The sequence below is a fragment of the Thunnus thynnus genome, chromosome 15 (assembly GCF_963924715.1).
Source record: "Thunnus thynnus chromosome 15, fThuThy2.1, whole genome shotgun sequence".
NCBI classification, from domain to species: Eukaryota; Metazoa; Chordata; class Actinopteri; order Scombriformes; family Scombridae; genus Thunnus; species Thunnus thynnus.
This window is the reverse complement of record NC_089531.1, coordinates 16,963,359-16,990,371: the sequence shown is the minus strand read 5'-3', so window position 1 is coordinate 16,990,371 and position 27,013 is coordinate 16,963,359. Positions and strand designations below refer to the sequence as shown.

At 39.7% G+C, this 27,013-nt stretch overlaps 1 protein-coding gene across 2 annotated transcripts; it reads right to left on the bottom strand.

Moving 5' to 3' along the window:
* Positions 1–24,413, bottom strand: fam91a1 (family with sequence similarity 91 member A1). Of its 2 annotated transcripts, none has more exons than XM_067613087.1 (24): positions 24,084–24,413; positions 22,819–22,903; positions 21,482–21,633; positions 19,743–19,800; positions 17,475–17,542; positions 17,050–17,163; positions 16,433–16,523; positions 14,916–14,978; positions 14,524–14,630; positions 14,321–14,359; positions 11,989–12,101; positions 11,295–11,404; positions 10,713–10,822; positions 10,488–10,574; positions 10,242–10,371; positions 8,179–8,327; positions 7,321–7,455; positions 6,233–6,346; positions 5,995–6,067; positions 4,495–4,641; positions 3,908–4,009; positions 3,629–3,752; positions 3,449–3,518; positions 1–2,474 (listed from the first exon to the last, which is right to left on the bottom strand). In XM_067613087.1, the coding sequence occupies exons 1-24, from the start codon at positions 24,153–24,155 to the stop codon at positions 2,289–2,291; spliced, it is 2,499 nt and encodes an 832-aa protein (XP_067469188.1). In that variant the 5' UTR covers positions 24,156–24,413; the 3' UTR covers positions 1–2,288. The 2 variants fall into 2 exon arrangements, with proteins under 2 accessions (XP_067469188.1, XP_067469187.1); XM_067613086.1 differs by having other exon boundaries at positions 10,713–10,825; positions 24,084–24,412.
* Positions 24,414–27,013: the final 2,600 nt, after the last annotated feature.

The following is a 27,013-nucleotide window of genomic DNA, read 5'->3' as shown; positions in this document are numbered from 1 at the left end:
TTTTCAGGGAGGAAAAAGAGTTTGTTCTTATTACATATTTATTTATATTTTCATATACTTTTTACATATTTATTTGTAATAATAACATGTATCTGGAGCAGAATGGAGGGAGGATGGAGGAAAGGCGTGTTGAAGGAATGTCACTTTCTTCTTTTTTTTAACCCATTTAATTACAAGAGCATCATGATTAACTCAGTCAATGATATTCACAGTCCCATTAAACGAACTACAACAAAGATTTCCTAAAATAGAGGCTGACATATAAAACTAGCAATTTTTTTTTAAACACCGTGGTGGTCATATACCCCGGGGGAGGATGGGAGGATATCTGGGATGACCAAGTACTGCAACTACAGTATAGATAACAGACAGGCGGGATTAAGGGGACTCTACTGTGAAAGGTAGGCATGTATGGAAACACACCAAGAGTGAGGTGTACAATACACACGCATACACAACATACACACAACAGTTTCTACACAGTCATCATGCTTCAACGGGACCTCATGTTAGTTTTTAACTTTTTTTTTTTTCCTAAATCAGCATCACATTATTAGAAACAACAACCACAAGTGGGTCAAAAACTGCAGAAGGCAGATTCCTTCAAAAAATAAAAATAAAAAAAAGAAAAGAAACTCAACTAAATGGGTTGCCATTCTAAATGCAATAAAACGTACTCTATATTCTTGGAGCCACACTAAAAATTCATGACAGACTTCAGACACTTTTTGGGCCATCGCATCTCTCTGAGACGCTGGGCGAAGCATTAGCATTTCCATCCCATGGGTCTGTGAAAGCCTTTATAGCGAAGATGCCTTCTCCTCTCTAGACTACAAACCCCATTTTTCAAAACATGGTGTAAACAGAATCCCTTGGAGAGTGTGGTGGGCCGGCCAAGAGTGCACTGAACTGGAGTGGATCCAGAGAGAGATACTGGCGGGCAACAGGCCCGGGTCACACACACAGACCTGACTGTTCCCGATCTACTCTATTAGGGTTCTGTATTCTTGTTTAATTCTTGAGAGGGGTGATAAGTGATAGTTTGTGCCCCAATGTTGTTGATTTCAATGGTTATATACACGCAATCAAATGCACATAAATCATTTGTAAAATCTAAAAAAAAAGAGACTAGAAAAGCAAAAATATTAAACAAAAGCAAATCAAATCCAAAGATTTGATTCAAAGACCTGGTGGTTTCTGATTGGCTGATAGTAATAAGGCAGCAAAATAAAATAAAAGACAGTAAAACAGAAGTTTTTGAAAAAGTTATTATACAGGAAAAAAATGGTCTTTGGTGCTCTCTTGTACTGAGAAAGAATGTTTTGCAAAAAAAAAAAACAAAAATAAACCAGCAGTTTCTCTGATGCCCTGTCAATTTCTAATTTTCCAAGAGGAAAGACTTCCTCGTGGTGAACGTGAGCTTGAAAATAATGTGCGTACTACAAGGGATCCAAAATGTTTTTAAAGAAAGAAAAAAATTACATGACATTACTTCAACCACAGGAAATCCTGCACAGTGCAAATAATAAATGCCCCCCCCCCCCCGATATCGATTACAAGTAAAGAGGAAAAGTATTTCTAAATGTTGTGCAACGGTATCATGCATCAGATCACTTAACATGAGACGACACAGGGAGGCAGCGGGGTCTGTATTTGAACTCCGATGTGGCCGGATAAGTCCAAAGACTTGGTCCTAGAATATGCGTATGTCAAATGATTTCTGAAGAAGTCTGTTCAACACTTGATCGTTTATTTTGCGGGTCATTTTTATAACATCTATACAATATTAACCACTTCACACTCCACTCTCAGGGATCACAAAAACATCCATTGATTTGAAGGGTAAGAGGGGGTCTAGTCAGTGGAGAACAGCGCTAGTGTTTCCAGTTATATGTTTATCCTGGTTATATGCTGTTTACCTGCATCACCGTTATATACTGTGATAATAGCACCACTCCAACAGATAACACTGCCTTGATACAAATACCAGGAATCAAAGAGGGGAACAGCGAGGGGAGTCGGTACTAGTGTTGGCAAAACTGTCAGAAGGATGATCCCTCATACTGTAGATAATCTGCTTTGTGGCGATAATTTTCCTGTGATTGGATATTGACAGACAGGGGCTTATGAATGAGGGCATTTCCTCGTGATCAGATGTGAAGATGCACGGTTGGACCTCAAATAAGAATTTCCTCAGTGACACTGTGAGAGAAACGGTGGTCCTTTTTCAATGAGATTTTGATGAGCCTTTTTCTTCGTGATCAAATCTGGAAGTTTCGGGAAGTGATTTATGTGGGTTGGTCCTTCTGCAGGGCTGAGATGTCCAGAGGAGGAGGGGCCCGCCCGCTCCACTCCTTCAGCTGTCCGTCCTTGAAGAGGAGATTGAGGGCGGGCAGGGGGACGCCGGACTCTGCCGGGGGCTGACTGAGAGGGTTCGACACGCCGCTGTCCAGGTCGGAGGGCTGGCTGCCGTCCTGCCAACACAGAGCAAAGGTCTCGGATCAGAACACCAGGCAGAACAGATGATATGTGGGACAAGGGTACATTTCTCCAGGACAAAAAAAAAGTAGGAAAAGGTTAAGCAGAATTGTTCCTGTCTGATTTAGAGCCGGCATGTGGAGTCTTTATAAAATGTCCAGCCCCTCCAAACACTGAATCATGTTGCTGGGAATGTGTATATAAATATACAGGATCATGATGATTAGTTTCAGTTCAACTACAGTAAAGCAGCAGGTCTGTGACAGGATGTTTAAAACTAAAACTATGTGTTTAACCTTCCCCTTACAGTATTTTTCTCTTCCATCTTACTTTCTGCTTCACATTATCTTGCTGTTTCCATCTCTTCACCCTTACACACATTCAAACAGTCTGTCTGTACTCAGGTACTGACAAAAATATGCAGGAAAAAAAAAAAAAAAAACAGAATTTTTTATCTCAATGCAGATCTCTCTCAGATTAGCTATGATAACTGTCTCGCATTTTTGTTTTGTTTTTGTTTGTCTCCCAAGTCTTTTTTGCCTTTCTTGTGACTTTTCAGAACACACACTACATACTTGTACACACTACTTTGTTTGATATGTTAATGTTTTGTCTTTCAATAAAATAAATTAAAACACTTCAGTTGCTGTATTTATCTACAATGAGAAGTCTATTCTGGCTTTGGGTCATCACATGATCACAGTATATAAGTTTGAATTCATTAAGGTGCCTACAAAATAATAACTAACCAATTGGTGCAAGAATATCATTTAAACCATGATCATTGAAAATAAAAGGTTTAATGATGTGGCTACCAAGAGCAGTCACGATCACTGAAAGTTGATTAAAGTTGATTAAATCTCTAAATTAAATTCCTGACTACTGATAGTTTCCCTGACCATTGTTATTCCTTTTCTTTTCTGCAACTATTCTCAAGTGGCAACCTGAAAATCCAGACAAGTGTTTTTACCTGGAATGACTGAACGAAGCTCAACACCTTCAGCGATAGCTTTCGGCTTGAGTGAAGTAGCTCTTGAAGGCTGAAAAGACATAAAAGCTTAAGTCTGGATCTGCTGCGACACACATCTTTACACTTCTCAGTGTTTTGAACCAAAGTGAATTCTGGGTGGTTTCCTTTTTTTTTTTTTACCTCTCGTTGCTGCACAGTTTGTGCGAGGCGATCTTTCGACACACTTTGCGGTTGAGCTCGGAGCTGAAGAGGGGCATGCCGAAGCACAGTTCAAGAGGGACCCACTCATCTTCGGATGAAAGAGCTGAAAGAAAAGGATTTTAAAGGGAGCGAATGTGACATGGGACCTTTGGCACACTTAACCCGCCTCCATGCCGACTCTTCCAACTCTCAAACGTCTGACTAAGTAAAGATATTCTAAAAAAAGACGAGACAAATCAACCAAAAAGGGAGACCTACTGTCTGTCTTTCCTTTGCTCTCTCCGTTGTTCTCTTCCGTCACAAGCTCAAAGGACTCGGTGCTGCCATTGGTGTCCAGGCCTCCACCTAGATGGGTGTCTCCTTGAAGAAGAGCGACAAATCTCCATCAGCATTAAGCCACTGAAAGGTTGTTTGTGGGAAACTGATCACAGTTACATTACAGCTTGAACGACTTTCAGTTAAGAAGCTTCATTAAAAGCACGACTTTTTAAATAATTTCCATTTTGCTATTTGTTACAATAAAATAAAACTGCACTTTTATGTGAATAAATGTTTAACAAAAAGTGTGACTGATCACATCAGCGAGATCCTATGAGGAAATCTCGAGGTAAAGGCTAAGAATGTTCGATCCGCGTCTATTAGCAAAGGCTATCACAATAAGGGATACAATTATGCAGACAAACAGCATAATTAAACTAGACTGTGAGCAATCTTTATCTAATTTGCAACATCAGTGCCAATTGCCAGGCTACTAATTCAACTATACGTCTTGTCTCTCAAATGTGCACGCATACATCAGCGTTGCACACTGAGACATACGTATGGTCAAAAGCTTTTTGCGTTACCTCTGCACTCGGTGCTGTCGCTGGCCCGGCGACGGTGCCTGTTGTTGGAGTTGAGCATAGTGATGTAGCCACACTGGTGCTCCAGATCTACCTGTTCCTTCAGCTTCTTCAGTGCCTTGTGCACACACATGTTGGAGTAGGAAAACTCTGCACAGGTAGGAGAGAGAGAGAGAGAGAGAGAATGGGAATGAAGCCAGACAGTCCAAAGCACTCACAGTGATGAACAGGAAACCACAGATAATCCTATTGATATAACTGCACAAGGTTCATGTGAAGTCTGTTTCTCTAGATGATGTAATACTCTGAAAGCAAGCGTGATAGGAGGATGGGACTTTAGTTTTACTGTTAAAAGAGAAACTTCGGTCTTTTTCAACCCGGACCCTATTTTCCCATCTTTTTGTGTCTAAGTGACTAATGGGCACAACTTAAATTGGTCCAGTAATGAGTGAGAGCGCTGCAGCCAGCAGACGGGAAACAGGCTGCAATGTAATCCGATGGGATTTTCGAACTAGACTTCTCCTTGAGCAAGACTTGATTAGACTCAATAACAAACAGACCGGATCAAACGAAAGGTAAAGAAAAACATTTTATTTCTCTGTACGGTTATTTCCATTATGTTGTCAGACACTTATAATAACAATCTGAGCGTGTCAGTGGCAGAAACAAGCACTTTCAGTGGACGTACACTGACGGTGCGTAATTGCCCCGTCGGATTACATTACTGCCCCTTTCCCGTCTGCTGGCTGCAGCGCTCTCACTCAATACTGGACCGATTTCAAAAACTGTTGTCCCCATTAGTCACTTAGACACAGATAGATTGGAAAATAGGATTCAGGTTGAAAAATATTGAAGTTTCCCTTTAAGCTTGACACACAGATTCAGAAGGAAAAGGCTTCAGAGGATTCAAATCCTTTTCATAATGTTTGTTGAGTTAAAACCTTGAAGCCAAACTGAATATTTTAAAAGGCACCAAAGAAAGGAGCGCAGCTTGGCGGAGGTACTGTTAATTATTACACACATCACGGCACTGTGAATATACTAATATTGATATTACTGGTGTAAAATTACAATATTACCTGTTAATCCTGCTCTTTACACAAGGAAAGCGTGACCTGTACCTGTGAATCGTTGCTAAACACACTCTGACTGCAAAGTCAGGAAGGGAGAATCTGAGGTTTTTATGCTTTTAGGGTTTGTTTTTTTAAGTATGGTACCTGATCAAATACTATTTTGATTGAAGCTTAATCTCTGTTTATTCTATTTTAAATTAAATATATTTCTCCCTTTTATTTACCGCCACTTCTCATTCTGTGCAAATTACACAGACATGTTCAGTTTTCATGTAAGTAAAAGAGCATTTTCATAATGATTTGCAAATAACTATAGTTTAGTTCAAGACTTGGACTGAATCCATTTGTTTGACTGAATTATTCTTTATTACAGGGTTGACATATCATGAACAAATGTAACAGCATAACATATCAGCTTACAACAACTTACCTCCCTTCAGATCCTCCTCATCAAAAGGGAAAGGGATGTGAACTGTTTCTCCATGGCCATGCATACCATGACCCTGCGAGTTACAAACGTAAAGTATAATTAATATCCGCAGTGAGACTTGATAGTTCATTCTGTGATTATTGAAAATACAGAACATTAGATGATGCAATCTTCACTCTGAGATGAGCTGATGCCCCTCATAGAAAAAAAAAAAAATCAAGCTCATGTGGCTGTTTACCTGGATGAGAACAGCAGAGTGTGTGAGGGCATCATTGAGCATAGTCAGCACGTTGGACGTAGGGACAACACCGGGGTCGTGACCCCAGGAGGTGATCAACAACCTGTCGTAGACCTGAACAGAGAAAAATGGTTCAAGAAAGGATTCTTCCAATAACTGAACATCAGCAGTGTGCTGTAATGGTGAGAGAGCATAGTGAGAGCATGTTTTCCTCCCGAAGTTCATCACTTAACAAACTGAATAATACAAAACTTAACAAGGATATATTCTATTTAATGTAGCATATTTCATAAACCTTAAAGACACATGCTTTACAAAAGGCAGAGAAGAAAACGCACAAAAACACACAAGTAAAAAGAAAAGTTTTAAACCTTTCCTCTTCAAAAAACTCCACAGGTAATATATGAGCTCACTAATACTATTTATATTCAAAATTGTTAAATCTAGGAAGTGAAAAATAATGTTGAAGTGCTGAACTTAAGATCTTAGTTTCTGTACTTGACCTCTTATCTTTTCCTGGTTTGTTAATTATAATTTGCTCTGAAATAAGGGACAAGTAGTCTGTTTTCCACTACAGCTAGGGCTTATTGTGAAGAAAAACAAGAAGGTGAACAGACGCTCCCATAAAGTGACCCATTTGCATGATATTACCTGTCGTCCCCAGAGAATTTATTACATCAAATTTTCTTTTGTTCCTTGTCTCACATTCCCAGGATATTTCTGAAATTCCAAGATAACTGGGAGGCCATGGAGGACGAAAAATGCAGGTGCACACAGTGAGCTACAGCTGTGATCGTGATGTAGCAGGTGCATTTTTTTAAGGAGTGAAGGCTAACAGGGACAAAGGAAACAGCCTTGAATTTAACTTCCTGACCCTCCAAGTGAAATGCCAAGGTCAAAATTTAAAAAGGTACATGTCAAAGATAAATAAGTATCCAATCACATCTTTGATCAGACTCCTTATCGTATGTGTGGCGTTTCTTATCTGACTTCAAAGGGACATTTATTTAGCTTATTTCTGTATCAGCATACATATACTTATTCAGCCATGTACCTGCAAACCTGATTAATTATTAGTCTGGGCTTACCTGGAATATGTCCGGGAGTTTGCGGAGCCTGGAGCCTTTGGAGAGCAGCAGAGACGGCGGGCCTTGGCCGGTCACATGGTACAGGTACAGCTTGAACCAGATGGAGCTCACCTCAGGGATGGCCGGGCCAATGTGCTGCAGGGAGAAACAAACACGCACACATGTAAACATACTTAAATGTACAGGAGCGGAACTAATGCACGCACATGCGCACATCGTCAGACACTTTTCTATCTCATTTCTCATGTTAGTACATACTTCAAATGAACAAACAAGTAACAAAGACAAAGGTGAATAACTGAGTCTGTGTTGTTCTCTTTGAGAAGTAAAAATTGAAGCTGCTATTAGAGGTGTGAGCAGAAAACAAAGAAAACAATTCACTGTATTCCACTTCACTGATTCCCAGCAGTGTGAGAATAAACAGCAGCGTGAATGGCACAACAAGAGTTTAACTTCTTTCCCTCTGTCTTTCAGGGCTCAGCTAGAGAGCTGGACTGTGGCCAAGCAGAGGAATTACTCATGAGCCTCCACTTCCCCCCCCCCCCCCCTCCTCTCTCTCGTTCTCTCTTTGTGCAGTCTTGTTGTTGGGGGCAACTGCAGGCTGAGCGCTCACAAAGCATACACACACAGTCACAAATCACCCTGGGCACACAAGTGTGTACACACAGCGAGAGGGCAAACACAACCAAACAGTGCACACACGCACAAATGCATGAACTGCTGAGTAAAATACAAACAATACAGAGCACTCACACATCCTAACACACACACACACACACACACACACACACATCTGATCCAACATCCCAGCATGCCACATAATATCCCCTCTGCTCTCTCTCCCTCTAGGCGTCATACCTGAGGCGTGCAGCTGCTGATGGGTCTGATCTCGTTGCTGAGCGGCGCCATCGAGACCAGCAGCTTGTAGTTCTTGTTGAGGACGCGGCTGCAGGTGGCCTGGTCCAGACCCAGCAGGCTCTCACAGCGCAACATGTCCAACGGGAAACCTATAGGGGGGGAAAACAAGGGGATGGAGACAGAAAAAGAGAGTTGGTGTAAAAACAAAAGTTTGGGAAATAAGTGCAAGTGTTTAGATGTATGTATGTAGTTTGTGTGCCTTCTGATATGTGCCAGAAGTGACTGAACGGGTTAAGTGTATGAAAGGAAGCAGAGGAGGAAGGACAGATAAAGATTCTGTTAGGTCACCTGACAAGTTTGGATACATCAGACAGTTACTTTGTTGAGAACGTTCAGTACAGATTCTTTCTTTCTTTATAGCCATGGTGTGAAGAGAAGTGTTCCCTCCAACGTGATGTGTAAATTTCATCTAAGTGTCAACTTTACATTCTTAGATTTGACACATTCTGCCTCTTATATATGAATCTAAGAGATGTCTATGAACTGTTGATAATTACAAGATAAATTATAACCAGATAAGAGTTTTGCAGATGAATCTCAATAGTAAAGAATTGACAGAAAGTCAGTCAAAGAGGTTAAGGCACTGATATGTAGCTACAACATAGAGGAATAATGCAATCCAACAGCCGATTCATGCACTCTGAGTGTTGTTTCATATTGTCTAAAGTAGGTTTGGTTGTTGATTTTGTTATGCAACAGTAATTTACCTCCAAAGTAAACATTATAGTTGCATATATGCTCCCTGATGACAAAAGGCATTTCAGTATCAGCCTCTGTGAACGACATGTGTCAATTACTTATACATGTATGATTAATAAGTGGTTCTGTACTGAAGTGATAAGTGATAGAAAGGAAGAATCTGGTCTGTTATAAGTTTACAAAATGTACATTCATTGGGAAGATACATTTTCCTGTTATCCTAAATGAACATTCACAAGGATCATCACTAGACACTTGTATCATTTGGGGCTTAGTGAAGCTTTAGCCACAGGCTCTCAGCACCCAGCAGACGCCTGGAGCAGCAGCTGAGGAGGACTGAGAGATAAGACAATCAGAAGTGAGGCACCAAGCCAAACCAAACAAGCAGCATCTGGTAGCACAATGGTAGCTACATAGTAACTCACAGATTTGTTTTGTCGTTAATGGAGGACTTTGCTCTCTGCTGCTCCTTCTAGATATTACAGCTTTACTCTGGATGTATAGTGTGATTCTGTATCCAGAAATATATGACGACATTTAAGAGAAACTATCCAGACACAGGTGAGAGGCTGAACAGACAGCCAATCATTGTTCCCTCCAGAAGAGTTTCCAGCCTTATCCCAAACTTTCACTTGAAAATAATCCATACATGTTTCACCGCTTATTGATTTTGTAAGACCAAAGATGTATATTAAGGAGTTGAAACATTTACAGTATTTGTTTGATCTGCAATTTACAGATCATCTTGTGGCTATGACACGGTATATTTCCTGTAATAAAAGAATTAAATTAAAAATGAGGACAAAGTGTAAAAGAGCTGTTGATTCGCTGAAAAGAAGCCAGAGTTCATCAGTTTCACTTTTTTTTTTTTGCTAAATGTAACACACAACGTTAAATGTCAGTGTTACCTTGACAACAACATGTACAATGAACATACCTAATGATTTAAGTGATGCCACACAAGTAGCGTGTAGGTTGTGTGTGTGCAGTTTTGATAGTGCTTTTGAAACAACCATTACAAAATGTTCTCTGCATTTTTATCACTGATGACGTCACCTGTCAGCAGAAAACTAAATGCAGAAAACTAAATGCAGACAGAAGATCGAAATATGTACAGTATTTCTGTTTTTTTTATCTTGCTATTTCTGTTGAGGAGCTCAGAAAACCAAAATAAGCACAAAACCAAATCTGCCCTGCAAAGTGGCCTATCTAACACATGTATAGACGTGTAGAGGAGTATGACGCCCCTGGGTTTTGTATGTATTCACCCATAAAGGAGAAAGAGTGTGTAACTGTGTAGTAACCTATATTTGGGATATCAGGTCCCTGGTCCTGAGTGAGTTCTTTGTTGTAGCGCAGGAAGAGGATGGTATTTTTCAGGGTCAGAGCGTGGTCAAAGTAACGCTGGGCCTCGCCCTCTGCTGTGCTCTCTACCTGGAGGACAAAGGAACCAGGAAGAAAGTTAAAGCAAAGTGTTCATAGATATTTGTACTCTTTAAGCTATAAATCATTTACTAATTAAATTGTTTTCTTTCCATTGTTCATCTCACCTTCTCCAACTCAGCCAGGAAGCTGTCCAGAGTCTCGTCAGACAGCTTACCCACCTCAAACATGGTCACTGCATGACTCTTCAAGTTCTGATATGACAAGACAGAGACGGAAGAATTGAGATCGACAGTCAACATCCGATTATCGTTGTAATTCAAATAACTTTGTTTCTGTGCAGCTTTCAACATATTGAGAATGTGCGTTTGTGTATGTTTCCAGTCACTAACCGGAGACAGGTTGCCCATCATGAGGAAGGCTGTGAGGGTGGAGTCAAAGAGGAAGGCGATCCTCTTGGTGGGTGCGGCCGGGATGCTCAGGCTGCTGACGCTGGCTGTGTCTGCTGCAGACATAGAAAGACAAACATATATCCACGTCTATCTATTAAACAAAACTCTCAAACTGAGAATATGAGCTTCAGAAAACAGAAAATGATGTTTACAAGAACCGAGTCTCCTTCTCAAACAGTATAGATAAGTACAGAGTGTTAACATGTAAATGTGGTTGATGAACAGCCACTTTTATTGTATCCAAATTGTTAGTTTGAGTGACCCAACGGTGCCAGCTTAATAAGCATCAAAAAGTTAAAATTAGACCACAAATAAGACCGTTTTAGGCAAACACCTATTAATATGAGAATGACTTTCAGAGGCATGACTGAGCTTTCTTAGGGATTAATTAGCACCGCCGTTTCAAAACTTCAGATGTAACATTCGGAACGTGCTTTGTGCGCATACATCAGTACATGTATTTATGTGCATGCACCACAGAAAATGTTTGTGTGCATGTCTGAATCCAGCCAGCAACCAGACCTTGGTCCTCCAGACTGGTGGTATCAGTGTCGGTGGCTGAGGAGCCTCCCTCCATGACAGGACTGCCCTGCTCCCAGGACAGCAGCATCTTCTGAGGGTCCATGGTACTCCTAACACAGAAGACAAAGTCACTACCGATCAAACACTCAAACCCAGTTTTTATTTTATTTGCAAGAGATCATGTACAATGTTAAACATAAATGTTATTATTTGATGTATTATAACAGTTAACTTAAAGCTCATTTTCATCTGCAGTCTCTTGGCAGTTGAGTGGTTTCTTAAGCTCTGATGTTAAATTAAAATTTTCAACATTTAGAGGATTTAAATGTTCCTAAAGGAGAGAATGTAAGATTTACAAGAATGATGTAGTTGGGCAAGTGGATTCTGAAGTCCCCAACCTCAATTTTCCTTGTCCACATGAGACAGTGAGTATTCTCACATACTGTATGTACAAATGTAACATTTTGCTTCTTTCATTATAATTAAAATACAAGTTGGATTCCCATCTCTGTTTAGAATCTGTGTATCTCTAATAAGCATAGAAAAACATCTCCAATCTTGCAAATGAAAATGCAATTAATTCCAGTTATGGGATGCCCATGGATGAAAACATGGCGGCATCATACAGCTACTGCTTAGTTTGTTCTGTGGAGGTAAAAGATGAATCGATGCATGATGGACAGCCAGCACATACTTGAGTCTGTTGACAGACGGGGCGTTCTTCCAGGTGGGATGGAGCTGCTCTGAGCTGAACGCCTGACCTTTCTTTACAGCGAATCCCAGACGACAATACATGGACACTGCGTTCTGAAGCACAGTAGAAATACAGTCAACTGACGACACAAAACATGTCTGACATCATTAGTCTGATACTCAGACACTCTTTCAGTGTTATATCATCAAACTGTGAGGTGAATGCATTCCAGGAGTTATAGGAGAATAATTCAATAGTGTTGTAGTTTACTGGTTTAGGGCCAGTTTGTGATTTCTTACATTTTTTTCCAAACTTTCTACAGAGAACCCTCCTAGACTTTTAGTATTCAGCTGAGTTTTACTTTAGGTGGAGATGAACATTGACAGAGAGCAACAATGACGGTGAAATAGAGAGAGAAAAAGAGGATTGCAGCACTTTTTCAACCTAATACATCTTGTGACTGTCGCTGGACAAATTTGTAGCTTCATCTCTACCTTTTTACGATGGATTTCTTCTTGTAACATTGGAAAACTCAAAATGTTGAGTCATTCAGAGGAGGTGACACCAACACTTCTAGTTTACTGTTGATGTTTTATAGAACTCCATTGCAGCTGCAGTGAAATTTACTCAGACTAAATTGTCTACTTTTAGTCAGATATCCACATGAATTAAAAACATAAATCATCAAATCAAAAAAAACCCATGAAATTAACGTACCAGTGGCTGTTTGTGACCGTTTTAAGTGTTTAAAGTGTTTCTATTTTATTTAGCTGCTGTTTTAATGCTTCACACTACTCTGCACTCTATTGTGAAACGGGGTCGATCATTCCAGTGGTAATAAGACAATAAAAAGGTTGGATGAATATTGCTGTAACAGTCAAAAGCTTTTGTAATTTAGGTGAACTGAAGCCAAATTTTGATAGACTTGTTTCACTGGGTATGAAGAGACAGCTGCGGTTTAACAAGGTCAAATTTTATTCATCAATATTGGCTTGTGAGAGTCTAAAAAGAGTCCAATAAACTAATAGAATATTGTTTTGCATGATTCTCACTTGATGCCAGCATCTACAAAAAATCTTACTGAATGCCTAGGGACTCAAGCTGCCAAAAAACCTTTCCATTTAACATATGTCTCACTATTTCATGATTTCTTTAAAGTATACAGGCATCAACTTGCCGTTAAATCTTTTATTCACACTAAACTGAACAGACCACCCCAGTCAAGTATGGTGGGCTTGATTGCTTTCTACACGCATTGGAAGCACAAGCTGAGGTCAACTCTCAGCCATCCTCTTATCATATCTAAAGAAGCATAGCAAAGTAATTTTTTTCAAGTGACCCAGGCCATGAGGTAAGTCATTACACGAGAGAGAAAGTTAAACTCAAGTCACGATGGGAAAAGTTCTGCACAAAGGCGACCTCTCAGACATCTCAATCATTTCTGAAATTACAGGGTTTCTCTTGGAGAATTGCTGCCACTGCTGCCTTCAACCACTTCTCTTAAGTGCCGCTTTTCAGTGGCAGGGATGAGATGAGACCGAGGGACAGGGGGGTTCAGCTCTTCACACTGGAAGTCATAACACTGAGAGGGAGTTTGGCTCCGTGTCTGATAGAGAGTGAATAGGAAACTGGGGAAAACTAGGTCAAACTAGAGCACCAATTGAAGTGGAATGGTCCCGCTCAGCCCTCTGGTAGTGTCACGGGGCATGATGGATCTAATCAGAAACAATGTGCGTCTGTGTGCATGTGTGTCACAGCCTACCTCTCAGGTGCGTGTTTGTACGAGTATGTATCCACAATGAAACAGCTAAATACTTGGATAGGCTACTACTGGTTCTCTCACCGATTTGCACTCATCTAAACTGCATAAAACTGAACAAAAAAAAGACAGTAATGCTAATGTTCTGCTGTAATAAAATGATGTAATATATGTTTAGCCTGAAAACTAATTTAATGATCTCATACCTTTGGAGAACAAATGCTTATTGCAAAAGAACAAGAAACAAATACCACTGAAAAATGGCTTTAATCTAAATTTATAAGATTTGATGATGATCTAAATCTCAATCTATGACTCCAAAACACTTTCTTTTCTTTCAATCTACACGCTGCTGCACTGTGTGCCTTTAAGCATACAGAGAGAGACAAAAAGTATGTCTCAAAATCTCTTTGAATGTCACAGTGGAACCCCAGAAAATTACCTCCCCATTTTGTCAGTGTCAATTTTGAAAGTTAGGGGTCATATCTCCCAGACACCGTCCTCTTGTGAAAAAGTAGTTTAGTCTACGCATTACAATAAGACCCTCACATTCACCAACAAGCGGATACCCACCTTCACTAAGTCCAAGTCGATCTCCAACACGTTCGCCAGCTGAGAGACACAGAGGAAGGAAGGATCAGTAGAGAAAAAAAAAAAAACAACACAGGACTTGGTTGAAAAGTTGATCGATAAACACGAGCACACACACACACACACTCATATTTCATTCAAGGAGCACAGCAAGCGAGCACAACGAAACATATTTCAAAGCCTACCTCCGCTACGTTTGTCTGCTCATCAATGGACACAAAGATTTTGTAGAGAAGCGTTTCAAAGTAATCGCCCTGGACGCGGTTCATGACAAAGCCCTCCAGTGGGGGCACTGAAAGACACAAACAATGACGAATAAATGTCCGAACAATTCCTGAGATATTTTATTCTTCATTTTGATTCCGCTGCAGCAGAATGGTCTTTTCTCCCTTCTTTTTTAATATATTATGTATCTGGAATAAGACTATAAGGCTTCTTTTCGAATCAGTGTAAATCAAGTCTATTACCTGTAATACTCCCTGATGGTCCCACAGTTGCACACAGTGTTTAGTCAAGGTAATTAGTTGAGAGGAGGATAATAGCATGGATGTTTTAACACACAAACACACACACATACCTGAGATACAGCTGTCATCAGATATGGGCACATCCAAGTAGATGAAGCCCCGGTTGTACAAGCCTGGAGTGAGAGAACAAACATGCACTCAACATAATTGTGCTTGTATCTATTTACATCTCTGTTGCCATGTTCAGAAAAACTATTTTAACATACAAACTATCTAGTTATTGAACTTCTTCTAACCAGAAAACAGTGCAGGAAAATTTCAAGTCAATAAAATCTCATTTGTGTAGCTACTCGTATTCAAATCACCCTGCGTATTTAATTGTATTTGTTCCCACTCAGTCGCCACCACTCCAGTGGCAGAGGTTCATCACAGTCAAACTGGTCTCTAATTAACATTTAAACTGCACAGACACAACCTCGGTCCCTTTGCTGCTTCTTTGAAATTCATACTGGTACACTGGTACACAGACTTATACTGCAACCTTAGCATCAGCCTTCATGTTAATACTTCAGCTGAAAATGATGTTATGAATGTTGTGAATATTTATGAGTGCTTATAACTATAATTATAGAGTGCTAAAAGCAGATTATAATGCATTATAAGTATGTTTATAATGCACTATAGACATGGGCTTCATAGAAAGTCTTACCAAAAAGGACTTTTGACCCTTTCTAGAATTTTAATGAAAGAAAACTATTTACCAATTAGTGAGTTGTTTTCTTGTATTTTATCCCTTTAGTGGGTCCCTCACATTGCATCAGTAGACAGATATAAAAATTCTAACTCAAAAATCCATCAGAGCTCCTCAATGTGATGAAATAAAACCATTTTAATGATCCCATCACTTTATGTTAATGTTTCAACAGCAAATCTAATCATTTAAAGCAGAACTCAAAATGCTGTTTTACAAGGGCATCAAAAACAAAACAGCCCTCCTGTGGCATTTTGCTTCTATCATTCCTGTTGAAACAGGATGTAATAATGAGAAAAGACTGAACCATCTAATTTGGTAAAAGGAATGTTTTGTGCAATATCCTGAGCGGACACAAAATCCAGAGGCAAGAATGACTTTTTAGGAAAAAGAAATACGACTTTTTTTGGAGGTGAATACACAAATGCATGTCCTACCTAACACTGTTAGTTTAAAAGATGTGAAGCTGCAGGGATTGGTGTTGTACTAATCTGTCTTATACTGAAATTTGTTTCAAGTATTTAGTCCATTTACATTAATGAGGGAGACAGACTATTACAGTAGAGGCAACTGTCAATATAATGCAGTCAAATACAACACCACCTCTGGAGTTGATATGAATTTAATAAGGGAATTAATTGAATATTCTTTACCAGACTGAGGGTGAAAAAAGCGTTTTATGTCATTTATAAGAAAAATAAATATTTTGTCTTTTTTTTGAGACTTCTTGCATAATACCGATGTAGTATTAAAGGAATTAAAGATGTGTTATTAGGGCGATTAGCTAACACGGTGAAAGTCATTTATCATTCCATGGTGAGTTTTAACGTGTAGATTTTGTTTTCAATGGGAAGACAACCTGTGACAGCTACTCACTTAACACCACATTATACTCCATTGATCCGGCCAGCTGAGGACCAGCATCAATCATCTTATCGATGGCTTTCTTCTCTGCTTGAGAACAGATCTGTAATAACACACAGACACAGACTATATTAGAATATACATTTACATGTGAGTTTGTTTCCACGGGTGTCAAAAATCCAGTGAACAACAGTGGTAGTGCAGTCTCTAGGAGGATGAATACATTTGCATATTATAATAATTTGGTTTCCTAGACTGTTTTTTTTTATTCTAGAAGATAGAAGAACTGTTGGGAACTTGGCAGGTGTTTATTTTTAGTCAGGTGAAATCTCCACATGCAGTGCAGGGGCTCGTGGGACGAACCGTTGTAGGTTGGTGGGTAACGTGTATGAATTTCAATGAAAGTTCAGGATAAAAATCATGCCAATAAACTTCAATTATTTAATTCAACTGAAAAACCATTAAGGTGAAGAATGTCGCATTTTCACACCAAGAACTTGTTTGTGTCGTGGATTTATTATCCAACTGTGTTGACAACACTGAATGGAATAAAGAAATATTGAGAAAGAAGTTTCACACTAAATTAATCAGGAAATAGGAGAAGAAAAGAAGGAGAGCTCTGATCTCACCCTGATATCGTCCTCAGTGATGTAGCCCGTCTGCGCCACCCACCACGGCTCCACAGAGATCTCTACTGGCTTGGCAGGTAGCAGGTCCCGCGCTGATTTCCTGCGGAAGAATTTCTGACGAAAGGAGACAACGATGGAAGCAGTTAAGACGAGTTGGAGTCACTAAAATCTAATGAGGAGCAAGTGTTGATATTGTAATTGTTAAGATAATTGGTGGGAAAAACATTTTCATGATTTTTAGCTTGAGCATGTTACATAATATAGCTGTTGTAATTACATTTATGAAGACTTGTTCTCATATTCATATCAACTTTTACATTAAATATAGGAACTGCATCTAGAGACAAGAAATCTCTGAGCCTTATACGTTATAAGGCTCAACAAATGATTATTTTAAAGAAGTCTATATCAGAAACAGGTCTCACTTTGGAGGACCTGCACTGGTTCATCAGGTCGATGTACTGGTTTCTCCCAATGCCAAGCAGCCTCAGACCTTTGGGAAGATGGGAAAATTAGTAAGTAAGTAAAACTCAATCATGCCTCAGTAAGCGGCCGTGAACTTGTAATGATTGCACATTAACACTACAGCAAATAAATCTGGCTGCAGTGCAGCTGGAAAAGTATGTCTGGCATTTTTCGATTACAGTCTCTGAGGCTTTACCGAAAAAAAATGAGAGAGAATTACAGCAAGGAGCAAAGTTTGTTTTTCACAATATTTCCAATATCATGTCACCTTGGGGAACGAAGGAGCAGTAACAGTGACTCATCCAAACTCTACTGAGGGAGTACGTCCACACATATAGCCCTGCACCTTCTCTGAGATAAGTCCGTGACACACACACACACACACACACACTCTAAAGCACTACTAATCCATCTGCTAACATACACGCACAGATCTCTGAAGATAATCTGCATGCATTTTTAATGACAATTATATTAAGATGTATATTCTGTGACAGAGAAAATGCTGGGCCATTTAACAAAGTTTTTTAGTCAAGGGCAGAAATGTGAAAATTTTGGCTCCAAATCCCACCTTGTCACTAGTGAAAGGTGCCCCTCCTCTACCCTGTGCTGCACAGGCCAAAAAGGGGCAGAGCAAAATGTGCTGGGATGGCTGCCAATGCAAGCAGTGACCAGTAAGGGATGTTCACATTTCAGTCTCCTAACGCAGCAGAATCCAACAGGCATATCCTGCTGTTTGCACCGAGACACAGACACAACACACAAACACCCGCCCACGTAAACCTCTCTCACAAACACTCACTGCCTCTCTATCCACCCACTTCTGTATGACACACTTCCGAACCTCCTCGGGGAGACTGGAGGAGAGAGGCCCCTCGGTGCACGTCTCTCGACAGCCTGCCGGCAGCCTTCTGTCTCCGCAGCATGAAGGTCCTGTACTGCCAGTGCTAAGTCACTCACAGGCAACGCCAAAGCGCGTTTCACTTTACAGCGGAAAGTCAAACAACCCTTCAGCTGCCCTTACACTTGACTTTCAGCTATGACGCAATCCTAATTGGGTTTTGCAATCATTTCTGACGCAGCTCCTCAGTGTATTTCTGTGACGCAGTAACACATCAAAAGCGACAGTTTTGTATTTTTAGAAGCAATTTTGATTCACCGGGAAAAAAAAGGATTTATATCAGCCAATCCACAAACCAAATACATTTTTATGTTTGTTAGTAATACAAGTCTAAGTCAGTGTGTAAATATTTCTATTGTAAGCCCATAAATCAGGGCAAGATTTGTTTGTAATTCAAGAGATGTAGTAGTAGCCTCTCTGATAAAAACTCATACTTTGAGTATTTTGAAAACCAAATTACAGAAGCAAATCAAAAACACTTGGAAAAAACAGATGCGTCTGTCAGGGAAACTGTATAAACAACAAGACATATGCTACACCTGCCAAGGGACAGCCACTTGGGTGTGAATTTTCATCTTAATGAGATACAAAAAATAAGCCAATAACATTTTAATTGGCTTAATGTATCTTGTAAATGGTCTGTTAGAAATACAATTTAACAAAACAACAAGGCATAAATTAAGTGTCATTGTCAATTATCTGCTAATTAATCATTTTGTCTGTAAAATGTAAGACAATACTAACAGGTTCCTAAATCCCAAGGTGACATCTTCTAAGTGCTTGTTTTGACCAACCAACATTATTAAACCCAAATATATTCAGTTTACAAAAATGTAAAACACAGAAAAGCAGAAAATCCAATAATAAAATTGGAAAGCTCAAACCAATGAATGTTTGGCATTTTTGCAAGAATAATAGATGTAAAAACAGCTGCAAATTAAATTTCTGTCAATCAAATAATCTATTAATATTGTTTCAGCTCTAGTTTCACTAGAGGTTTTAAGCTATATGCACTATGAATAATACAGAATAGTCATTTTAAGATATTTAGTTAGTGTTAAATGCCCCTTCAATGATCTCATGAAACTAATTCAAGCTTCTTGGAAAGTTTGCATCTTTTCATAGTAACTGATCTACCACCTCATACACTGACAGCCCTTTAAAGGCAAGAACTGGAGAAAGATGTCGAAAAGAGACCAGAGACGCGGAGAGAGCAGGAGTGGGAGGTACACAGAACTCTGTAAAGTCATTTCAACAGTATGGGAGAGAAGATGGAGGGGTGGGGGTGGGGGGGGGTGGGAGAAAAAAGGAAGAAAAAAAAACTCACAGTCAGCAGCAGTGAAGTTGGGCAAGGAGTCGTAACTCTTCTCACTGTTCATAATATCCTGGAGGTGCAAAAAAGAAAGGAGAAACGGAAAAGAAGAATTAAACTAATTTTTCCACTCTCCCTTCCTATGTCCCCTGCCTCTGATTAATAACAGGATTAGCAGATCTGGGCGGCCATGCTAATTTCGACTCCCCATTTTCATTAACTGCTTAAGACGGATTATGAGAACATGACATAGCCGTTGGCAATTTAGTGTCCGCAATTAAAGCTCAGGCAGGTTTAGTTTAGCATGCGTCGGGAAGTGCCTTTTTTTAAAGTATGCGCTGAAAACTAAAATGGCTCGTCTTTATTGTTGTGTATAAACTAAGAAAGAATACCGGACATATTAGTCACATCTGTTCAGATTGTGAAATACATCTGACAGCATTATGTAAAGAAATGTATCTGTCATCAGCTAAAAAAGTACTTACTTTCATTGAGAAATCATAATTATAACACTGCATATTTTTTATAACACTAAACATTTTTTCAGTTATCAGCGTAGATTACTTGTCAAAAGAAACCCTCCCAGTTGCACATAAACACATGGACTCAGTGTTCGTAATCTAATTGAGAATGTCAGGAGTCAAGGAGAACCCGGCTGGTCCAAGTCTCTGACAGACTGGTTCTCTGTGAGCCCGGCTGTGCCGATCTCAAACACCAGATTGAGCTTTATCACTGAGAGCGAGCCGTCATGCAGACAATGCCCAAACTGACCGCAGAGCAAACAGCTTTTCCCTGGGTATGTTTGTCCTGGGATCAGTCCTCGGTGACTTCCTAAGCTTGTACTCGAGGCTTCACTGGACGCTGACTGACACCTAGTGCCTGACTGATGCCAAATCTATCAACATGGGAAATATATTACACCACAATTTCCTGTAAAACTGCAGAATACGTTATAGATTCCCTAAATATATTCCTTATAATCAAGTGCACCAGATCTATAGCTACTGTAGGTAATGTATGTCATGTTACAACTCCTTTTTAATGTGCATATAACATTTTTTAAGTGTATTACTCACTCATGGTAGCTAATTAAGTTTCTCCTTTAAGTTTCTCCTTCCATTAAGTTTCTCCTCTACATAAATACCCACTATACAATAACTACATAATGCAAACAAAAACCTTTTTAGTAGCTCTATTCAGGTGTACCATAAAATATGGTATGCTGCCATTCTCCAAGCAACAAAGAACACATTGCACATGACAGCAGGGAGCTGCAAGAGGCTCAGATCCTTCTTATTATTGTTTCTGACAAAATCAGGTTTCTTGGAATCCCTGTTTTGTCTGAAACTGCCGTTTCCGCAGCGGTTTCCAGGGATGCCAAAACTGTGGACATTGTTCAATTTAAATTAACAGAGAGTGGATGTTTCCAAACCAATTAGAGAATCGTTGCTGCTGCACAATAAGAATTCCCGCTCTGTGCCTTTGAGTTTACCCGGCTCATTGTTGTAAGAGAGCAGACGAGATTGTGAATCACCGGTGTTATTGTCTTGTGTTTGAGAAAAATCAATGCAAGTCTTGTGAATCCGCCTGAGCTTTCACATGGTGTGTGCACAAAGCTGTTTAGGTGTGTGAGAAGCTGCCTACCAATTTTATAATAGTAGAACAGTAGTAAAAAAAGTGGTTGAAGCTCAGCTCTTCCACATCAAACACCCATCTTCCCAACTCTGTTCTGCAGTGCGGCGTAACTTGCTTACCTCCATGATTCCTATGTAATATGAGAATGGAGTGACTCGCAGCCCTTTGACCATGATGTCAGACAGGTGGTAGGGGTACAGCATCAGGTGGTCCCGGCTGTACTTCAGTAGCTCCTCATAATACTTGCGCTCATCCTTCCTCACGTGGCGCACTGCTCGTAAAACACACACAGCAGTTAGGACACAGTCAATCTATATCGGAGAAATCCAGGTTAAAAAAGGAATATTGATCCCAAACAACCTCCAGAAGGTCACAAGGGAAATGATACGAGTGATTACATAAAGTGTATATAATTACACATGATTTTCAATGACATATTACTTTATCAGTAATATAATCAGTTTCTTGATCATTGGAGACAAGCACACACATACAAGTGTACCAAGAGGGAAACTAAGTATTTCTGTAATTTAACAGATGTACCTGTGATAAAATAAGTTTATTTGTTGCCTGTCTGCTGCAGCAACAAACACAACTTACCAACTAACCTATTCTTGAACCATAAAATGCACAAGAATTTGCTCTTTTAAAAGGGGTACTCCACTGATTTTACACAGTTTACTTATCACAAGGAGACCTACTCAGTCAGGGAGAACTGTAGAAAATAACTTCTGCCACTCTGGAGATGAGTCTTTGAGAAAATAGTTGTGCCATCAGGGTTATCTCAGCTTGGGCTTGGAGAGAACAATTTACTGCCTGCGTTGCAAACTGAAGGAGTTGCAAAACACTGCTGTTTACCAGGCAGAGAGGGTCTAATGCCACATTTATGTCATAGTGAAGTTACTGCAAGTACCTGTTTACAACCTGCAAATAGCACTCATGTCAAAGTTGTAACTGGAAACTGGGGACTCCTATATATCTGACTCAAATAAACATGGATGCCTCACATCAGCCAATGTCCGTCCTTCAAGGAAATATCAACAAGTGAATGGACGTTGTGTTATATTGTCAATGCACAGTGCTTTTAACCTTCACAAGTTTGCAATCGCACAACCAATGATGTAAACACTCACATGAATCTATCCTGTCTCTACCATCCATCCCATATGACATGAATGACGTATAATGAAAGATGCTACCAAGTTGCATTATGGGAATTGTAGGATCCAGAATCTTTGGAGCTTTACCGATCCTTGAGACTAAAAGTCGGAATATCTCAGCCTTTCCTGCACTGATTTTTTTTTTAATGTATCTCTTGCAAGTCCTCCAACTTTATGAACATGCAATACTAAATGGCTGGTTTCCCCCTTTAGTGTCACATTATGTGGCATAAACATGATGTGTCTACAGGACAAGGTGTATGTTTAACACAGGTGTGAGGGACAAATTTGCTCACCTAGGTTATTGCGGAATCGCAGCTGGTTGCGGATACTGTAGAGCAGCACATGTTTCTCATACTCGCGTTGAGAGTTCCCCAAACTCTGCAGACAAAAAAAAAAAAAACACAGCACAGGTGAGGAACAAAGGTGATGGCAAACACTGGGTGGATATTAACGCTCATTTTCCTCCTACTGCCTGTGAAATGTGTACAGTTTTTCTATGGTGGAATATTACATGGCCCCAAATTTACATCAATATTGGATTATACAACATACAAACACAAATCTGAAATAATGAGGGTCAGGTAGGTAAGGTCAGGTAATAACGCAAAACCTCTTATCACTTGATATTGAGCTTTAGTAACCCATAATTCCAATTTCCTCTGAATGCACCAATCGGATACACTAAATCGGTATCAGCAACAACACTGACCTTGTTAAGCAGATCAGGTATCAGCCATGAAGTGATCCACATTAAATTCAATTATATAAAATCCAATGTATTTGCTCTCGGTTACATTCAGCCACAGTTTCAGTACCACTGTTTCCTCTGACCTCATGATAACTTACATTTAAACTATTCCAGTAACACACTGCAGTACAGATATTTAAAAATAAATACTGATCACATTGATACTTGGTATGGCAGATACCCTGCATGGACGAATCTGTGTCAGAATCTGAATGGGAGAGAAAAAGTTGGATTGGTGCATCCCTGTTTTTTCAGTTTAATAAGTACAAACCAGGTGATGAAACCTGGAGCTTTTGGGGGCCCCTGGAGGTCTGGGGCCCCTGAGAGTGATAACCCCGCTTTGGAGGACAGGACACAGGAATAGAGGCAGCTCAAACTGCATGTATGTACGTGCAGTTATCTACTGCACTAGTGTCACATCCTTCATATTTTTCGACATTGCAAGCCCAAAACCTAAACCTACACAAAGGTGTGATTGCACTGTTTGCAGGTGACTCCCTCGCGCTATTATCACGCGGCGCCACCCATCAAACAACCTGACAAGTGATTCCAGTGTTGTTCAGCGGAGGCAGCGGAACTCCAGTGGCTGTAATGTAACGATGGGTCAGTTATGGCTGAACGGTGAAACCTTCTGCAGAGGAAGGAGCGAGTCGTGCGACACTGACAGCCGCCGGAGAGATAGGGGAGCACCGCGGTGACATTGACAGCTTCACCCCCCCCCCCCACACACACACACACACACTCCTCCTCCACAGGACACAGCGGTGCTCGGCTCTCAGCCTGCCCCGCCGTGACGTTAAAGCACAGTACCTGTTTGACATTAGCTGGTAGCTTGTTCCACGGATAATTCTGCCTGATGTGGAATTCCACGTCCGTGTTCATCGCTAGCTGGCTGGCTAAAAGCAAGACTCCCTCGAGACGATCTGAAACGGGCTCTCGGGCAAGTCCACGGTGACTTTGCCCCCCCGACACCCAACAACCGAGCGAAGCGGCCCCCGGTTTGAAGAAATCTTTTGTCCGGTGATTATTTTCCTTTACAATAAACGTTCACTTCCTTGTTGTATTTTCGAACGAGCCGTTCGTCACGCTCGTGGCCACAGTCGTCACTTCCTGTCGAGGCGTGACCGTTGATGTGAATGGAGCTCGAGGGGCGAGGGGGCATAATCATACCTGACGGGTGTTACGTAACAAATGTTTTATTGTTTATTGTTTATTGTTTATTCTAATTTATTTATTTTATTTATTTATTTTACTATTATTTTAACTTATGGATTTTTTCATTTTTATTTTATTTATTATTTTTTATTTATTGTCTTTACTTATTTGTTTGTTTATTTACATTATTTATTTATTTAATTAATTTGTTATTTATTTATTATTTACTCTTTTTTTGCCTGAGAGGACTTGTAGTTGGTCAAAACATCGCTAACAAATAAAGAAAAGGGAGCACTGATTCAGTGTGCCTGTATTCTTTGTATCTAGTTTAATTGTTTTGGGGTTTTTTTGTTTTGTTTTCACTGAGGTTTTGTGGATGGATGTGCAAACGACTACTTCATGTGACAAATGTTTCACATCTAAAAACTGAAAGTTTTCAATGTCAGACTACTACTTAAAAACACAATTTAATATTAAGACATACAAGATGTCAGATGGGGTCATGGACGGAAATGAGCTGCTGGGCCCCTAATAAAGGATAAAAGTTGATGTTATTCTATATTATTCATATTATCAACAAATCTCATGAAAAGACTAAAGCCAGCAATGCATTAGTCTGTTTTCCAACTTCCACAGCTGAACTGTCTTTGGCTCTCAGCTCTGAGCCCATTCATTCTTACTAAAGACATACACATACACACATATCAACATATCAGATGCCTCAGATGGTGAGAAGTCTTAACAGCAGACATCTCTGGTTGTTGCCCACTTTGCCCTATTGGTAAATCAAAGTTTCTCAGTCTTTTAGCCCGTGAACCCATTTTAATGTCTAAAATGTCAGATATGAGCACCAGAGTGTGTCATACTTTTTATATTCTTTTTTTAAAATCATGGAATAATTTCTAGCTCATGTAGAAATTGATGACGGACGTAGAAGACCTTTTTTTCATCTTTAAAAAAGTATATCAAAAGTTTGTCCTTTCACCTTGTAAAAGTATCCTACAGTGCTACCTTAAAAATAAAGAGTCTTGTTTCTTACAGACCAGAGGATAAAACTCACAAAATGTCCCAAAAATGTGTGTGGGTGTTTCAAAAATAATAATGATACATCAGTCACCTGAGATGTTTTTTGCATGAAGTAATCAGGTTGAGGAGCTGTAAGATAAATGCTGTTGAGTTACTTGTCAATGGTGTCTGGTCATGCTGTTCACTGGCATGTCTTTATCATGCAATACCATAATAGAGCCTCTTGTGTACTATAACACTAGGCCTTAGAGTCAAAAATTATCTTTAAAGAATATAAGCTGTTTTCATTTTTAGCTTAATTAGACTAATTGCTGTTGGGCAAATGGCCAAAGTAAATAACCATTTCTTCCAAATAGAATTGAGTTTTTCATTTGGCTTTTGAGATTGCTTTCAAAAAGTTTAAAAACACAGTGAAAACTCAAGTTTTACCACATGCAGACATTACTGTTGATCCTGAGCTCTGTCGGTGAATTTTAATAAAAGTCTCCAAAGTGATCATGAGATTTTTCTGCTGCAAGAATATCAGTAAATCAAAAATGTGGGGTTTTATGCCAGCAAGATGAAGTCAAAGTGGAAATTCATAATCTCCACCCTGCACCTCAGTCTACATCTTTTTTGGAAAGTGCTTCTTGTCAGATTTTTTTCACTTGGTCCTTGAAGGAGGCCACAGTGCACACCATGACCTATGAGGATGAGGCTGTCACTTGATAACTGCTAACAGAGTGTAGGATTTCACTGTGTGACAAAGTCCACCAGTGTTGCGTGCGCTTGCATGTCATGATGTATGACTTGCTGACAGCTCACTTTCTTGCAGCTATGTCATCCAATCTGTCTACATGTAACACCAGTTCTTGTTCATATGCCGCTAAACAAACATGACAATAATTCATTTCGCTGCCTAAGGAGCTGCACGGAAGAAGAGGGGGTTACAGATAAGTCCCTTTTGTGAGATAAAGAAATGACAACTTCGAGATATAACCTGTGAGGAAAAGGAGGCTTAAACGCTTCATATCTCTCTCTCTCTTTGAAAAATCTCAGGGAAAACATGGGATCATGGCACAAAAGGAGAATATATTTCATTATTCTTTTAATCTTTGTCATCAGTGACTTCAAATACTGTTACAAGAGATTCTGTCCAGATTCATTCTTATCTTACAGCAAGATATGAGCGCTCATCTACTGCTTGTTCCTCTACAGTATATCAGTTTCCCAGCCTTTTTGGACTTGTGGCCTCTTAAAATGAAGCAATGTCTACTTGTGACCCCACATCGCAGGTTCTGGACTCTGTGAATATGAGCTGTGAGCACTTTTCCTTCTCTGACTGTTTTATTTAAAACAAGACTTTAAAACAAAAAACATTGTGTTTTTGTCTATAATTAAATTTTAATAACCAAATTTCTTATGACAATTCATTAAACAGGTACAGTGAGTCACGAAATGTGTCAGTCTTATACAAGAAAGAAGAAGGCAGTTGCTGCTCTACAATGAAGAAAAGTCAAACTTGATATTAGAAAATATATATAACAAATTGATTCACATTGGAGACAAGTAGAAATATT

Coding starts and splice junctions, on each gene's coding strand:
- fam91a1 (XM_067613086.1), bottom strand. CDS start 24,155: ATGAACACGGACGTGGAATTCCACATCAGGCAGAATTATCCGTGGAAC. Junction 6,347..7,320: donor AACTCCCGGACATATTCCAG/GTAAGCCCAGAC, acceptor TTCTCTGTTCAG/GTCTACGACAGGTTGTTGAT. Junction 6,068..6,232: donor ACTCTGCTGTTCTCATCCAG/GTAAACAGCCAC, acceptor TGTAACTCGCAG/GGTCATGGTATGCATGGCCA.